The sequence below is a fragment of the Asparagus officinalis genome, chromosome 7, assembly GCF_001876935.1.
Source record: "Asparagus officinalis chromosome 7, Aspof.V1, whole genome shotgun sequence".
Taxonomy (NCBI): domain Eukaryota; kingdom Viridiplantae; phylum Streptophyta; class Magnoliopsida; order Asparagales; family Asparagaceae; genus Asparagus; species Asparagus officinalis.
In genome coordinates this window covers 77,719,878-77,724,461 of record NC_033800.1, presented here as the reverse complement: position 1 = coordinate 77,724,461, position 4,584 = coordinate 77,719,878, and the positions used below count along the sequence as shown (strand labels likewise).

General features: G+C 34.1%; 1 protein-coding gene across 1 annotated transcript; it reads right to left on the bottom strand.

Moving 5' to 3' along the window:
* On the bottom strand, positions 930-2,325 carry LOC109849106 (GEM-like protein 7). The gene is made up of 3 exons (XM_020418901.1): positions 2,033-2,325; positions 1,865-1,945; positions 930-1,599 (listed from the first exon to the last, which is right to left on the bottom strand). The coding sequence occupies exons 1-3, from the start codon at positions 2,115-2,117 to the stop codon at positions 1,139-1,141; spliced, it is 627 nt and encodes a 208-aa protein (XP_020274490.1). The 5' UTR covers positions 2,118-2,325; the 3' UTR covers positions 930-1,138.

The following is a 4,584-nucleotide window of genomic DNA, read 5'->3' as shown; positions in this document are numbered from 1 at the left end:
GTGGAATTAAAAAAGTTCAGGTGGTTTAGTGCAACACCCCAGGGGGTTTCTGGAATTAACCCTTCTTTTAACCTGAGCAGACATAGTAGTGGCATTCCCCTAACAAAATGTATCATGCTATTATATTACCAGCATAAGTAGAATAGCATAAGGATAATTGGGGGTTTCTATTTATTTTAGATATGTCTCCGTAAGCTATTAGAAGCCTGTCATGTTTCAGTGTTCAAAGCATTTTCAGACACCGTAGAATTGTAGTACACTTGGCACATTACCCTCCATACAACTCCCTTCAAACACCGTCGGCTCTTTAATGTAGCTGTGTAGAAGTTCAACTTATATCAAACTATTCGTTGTATTTATTAATTAAGTAATTAATTTTGAGCAGAGCAGTGAGACGTAGTCGATACATTATGGAGCAAAAATGTTTAGTGACCTGTCTACAGTTATGCATCTTGTGTTGAAGTAAGTAAGGTCATTTAGGCATATTTTTTCTTCTGTCAGCCAAAATGTGTTGAAGTAAGTAAGGTCATTTAGGCATATTTTTTCTTCTGTCAGCCAAAATGTAGTATTGTACTATGGCTGCTGGAGTGTCATAAATTTTGAGGAACTAACAAATTATGAAAATACGCATGAGTACCTGACTGCAAATACATGAACCTAAATGCCGAAAGGAAATATTCTTGAAAGTTTGTCTGGCAAAAACTGCTCCCATGAACTGAGGGCAAAATACGAAAAAGGAATCACAACTTCTACAAATGGAAGAAGGTTCCTTACTGTTATATAAGCCTGACAATTTGGCAATTGAACTCGTCATGTAGAACACAAAACAGTAAATTGAGAAATGATTTCTCTTGTTGCTGCTGTAAGGATTATAATTGTTCACTTTGAGAACAAAACTGAGGCGTTTAAAATGGTGGAAGATAGAACTGCTGAATTTGGAGTGCGTATAAAACTCATGTCTGGCTCAAAGTATAGTTTTCCATCACATGAAGTATTACAAGGAATAGTACATCACCATCTCATTGTACAAATAGATAAACACAAAAATATACTATCCTCATGAACTGACTCTTTAATTTACAATAACAAACTATCAATGTGCAGGGTTTTTTTTTCCCCTCGTCTTCTCCTATTAACGCTAGGAGCTCATCTCTGATTCATCGATTACTTGCTGCAAATACTTAAAAGATCTCCGGTAACTCACAAAACCCATGAACCAAAACTCAAAATCATCAACTGTAACAATCTGGACATACTTCTTGTTAGGCTTATTCACATTCTCACTTGGACTAACTCTCTTGATCTTCCTCAATGGAATCGAAACTTTATAAGGAACTCTGATCAAATCTCCTTTAGGAGAAGTGAACGTTAATGGTCTATCACTGCGAAATGCAATTTTCTCCGTAGAAATGAAGAGCAACCCTGCAATAGGACCAGATGATGTCGATAGATAACATTGACAGGCTTTCAGAAGCTTCTCTCTTTTATTGACAGAGAAATATCTTCTGAAGACATTTTCAATTCCTCCTGCCTGAAGAATTCTTGCCCCCAAGCTCAACTTTCCTTTTACAGTTTCAGATATCTTGCGTCCCAAAGAAACTGGGGGGAAAAAAGAATTGTAAGTTTTCATTATTGATTGTTATTATAGCAATGCTTTATATTTGTGACAAGGGTTAATTGAGGATAGACCCCCTGCAGCTCTATTGTTGGAAAAGTTCTTTTTTTTTTTTGGATAAATAAACCTCCTGATGGTAAATGAGTCAAAAAAAATTTTACTCAACAGGTCTATCTGCAACAATAAAACTACAGGAGGTTTATCCTCAATTAACCATATGTGATAACAAACTGTAAACAAATTACTCACCGTGATCTCTAATTCCTCTTGCGTATGTATCTGCCTTCTTGCCAAACTTGTTCATCCAATCAATAACTGAATCCTTCGTATCTGCATATCAAAATTATCTCTCTCTTTAGAACAGCTTTGATCAAGTTGAATCAAATATATGATAAGATAATGAGCGATGATAATTACTCTGTCGATATAGAGAGCAGTCAGCTGCATATCTGACATTGGCCGCAGGAATTCCAATCACCTGACCATGATTCTGGTTCTTCATCTTTGATCTCAGACTGGTGTATCTTCTTCTTTTTCACTCTTTGTGATTGTTTAGATTGAGGAATGTTTCTTGGTTAAGACAGAAGAGAAGGAAGGGGGTTTTTTATAAGGTGAAGCAACCAACAAGGTAGCAATATTCAAAGTAGTAGTGGTTCAATGAATCAGCAGCACATGTGATGGGGATGAAAGACATGCTGTTGTCGACAATGTTAAGGAAATGGGTAAAAGCAACTTTGTTGTAATGTCTTCTTCCATAGATTGAGGATAATGATAAATAATGATAAATAGCTTAACGAAAACCGCAGGTTACTAAAATTAAAAAGCATTGCCTGTTTTCTTTTGGAAAGATTTGAGCTAAGGGTAGACAAACAAAAAAATATAGGGAAAAATACTTCCAGCCCCCAAAAGCCAAGAAAACGTGTTTTCCACCACCAAGACTTTGTCAACGGGTGTTTTGCCCCCAAAAATAAAGAGTTTGTTCTCTGAACCCCCAAAACATAAAACCCAAGAGATTAAAATATATGAAAACCATAATACCCTTCTCTCTCTCTCTTTATCATGATGTACTGAGATGATAGTTGAAATGACTGACGGGGATTATTTTATTATTTTCGTTTTTTATTATTTTCGTTGTTGATAAGGGGGAACTAACTGTTTGTATTGGGAGATTGTTAAAGTTAGGGGTTAATTGTTAAGCTTATGATTTAATTGTTAATGTTACGGATCAATTGTTAAGGTTATGGATCCTTTCTCTCTCTATCTCTCTTTCTCTTTATCATGATGTTACTGTGATGATCTTGAAATGATTAAAGAGGATTGTTATTTTATTATTTTTATTTTTTATTATTTTCATTGTTGATGAGGAAACTAATTGTTTTTATTTGTATTGGGAGATTGTTAAGGTTTATTATTTTCATTGTTGATGAGGAAACTAATTGTTTTTATTTGTATTGGGAGATTGTTAAGGTTACGGGTTTAATTGTTAAGATTACGGGTGGAAACTAATTGTTTTTATTTGTATTGGGAGATTGTTAAGGTTACGGGTTTAATTGTTAAGATTACGGGTCAATTGTTAAGGTTACAGGTTTAATTATTAAGGTTACGGGTTTAATTGTTAAGATTATGGGTCAATTGTTAAGGTTACGGGTCAATTGTTAATGTTACGGATTTAATTGTTAAGGTTGTGGGTTTAATTGTTAAGGTTACGATTCAATTGTTAAGGTTACGAGTTTAATGGTTAAGGTTACGGGTTAATTGTTAAGGTTACGGGTTTAATTGTTAAGGTTACGGGTCAATTGTTAAGGTTACGGGTTTAATTGTTAAGGTTACGGGTCAATTGTTAAGGTTATAGGTCAATTGTTAATGTTACGGGTTTAATTGTTAAAGTTACGGGTTTAATTGTTAAGGTTATGGGTCAATTATTAATGTTACGGGTTTAATTGTTAAGGTTCGAGAGAGAGAGAGAGAGAGAGAGAGAGAGAGAGAGAGAGAAGGGATCCATAACCTTAATAATTGACCCGTAACCTTAACAATTAAACCCGTAACCTTAACAATTGACCCGTAACCTTAACAATTAAACCCATAACCTTAACAATTAAACTCGTAACCTTAATAATTAAACTGTAACTTTAACAATTGACCCGTAACCTTAACAATTGACACGTAACTTAACAAATAAACCTGTAACCTTAACAATTAAACCCATAACCTTAACAATTAAACTCGTAACCTTAACAATTAAACCCGTAACCTTAACAATTGACTCGTAACCTTAACAATTGACCTGTAACCTTAATAATTAAACACGTAACCTTAACAATTAAACCCGTAACCTTAACAATTAAACTCGTAACCTGAACAATTAAACTCATACCCTTAATAATTGACCCGTAACCTTAACAATTGACCCGTAACCTTAACAATTAAACCTGTAACCTTAACAATTAAACCTGTAACCTTAACAATTGACCCGTAACCTTAACAATTAAACCTGTAACCTTAACAATTAAACCCATAATCTTAACAATTGATCCGTAACCTTAACAATTAACCCGTAACCTTAACAATTAAACACGTAACCTTAACAATTAAACTCGTAACCTTAACAATCTCCCAATACAAACAAAAACAATTAATTTCCTCATCAACAAAGAAAATAATAAAAAATAAAAATAATAAAATAACAATCCCCTTCAATCATTTCAAGATCATCATAGTAACATCATGATAGAGAGAGAGAGAGAGAGAGAGAGAGAGAGAAGGGATCCATAACCTTAACAAGACCCGTAACCTTAACAATTAACCCCTAACTTTAATAATCTCCCAATACAAACAGTTAGTTCCCCCTCATCAACAACGAAAATAATAATAATAAAAATAATAAAATAATCTCCGTCAGTCATTTCAACTATCATCTCAGTACATCATGATAAAGAGAGAGAGAGAGAGAAGGGTATTATGGTCTTCGC

What these genes read in the sequence shown, in the direction of transcription:
- LOC109849106 (XM_020418901.1), bottom strand. Translation starts at nt 2,117, where the DNA reads ATGAAGAACCAGAATCATGGTCAGGTGATTGGAATTCCTGCGGCCAAT. An exon ending in CTGCTCTCTATATCGACAGA is followed by an intron (nt 1,946 to 2,032) that starts GTAATTATCATC and finishes TTTGATATGCAG; the next exon opens with ATACGAAGGATTCAGTTATT. An exon ending in AAGAGGAATTAGAGATCACG is followed by an intron (nt 1,600 to 1,864) that starts GTGAGTAATTTG and finishes TTTTCCCCCCAG; the next exon opens with TTTCTTTGGGACGCAAGATA.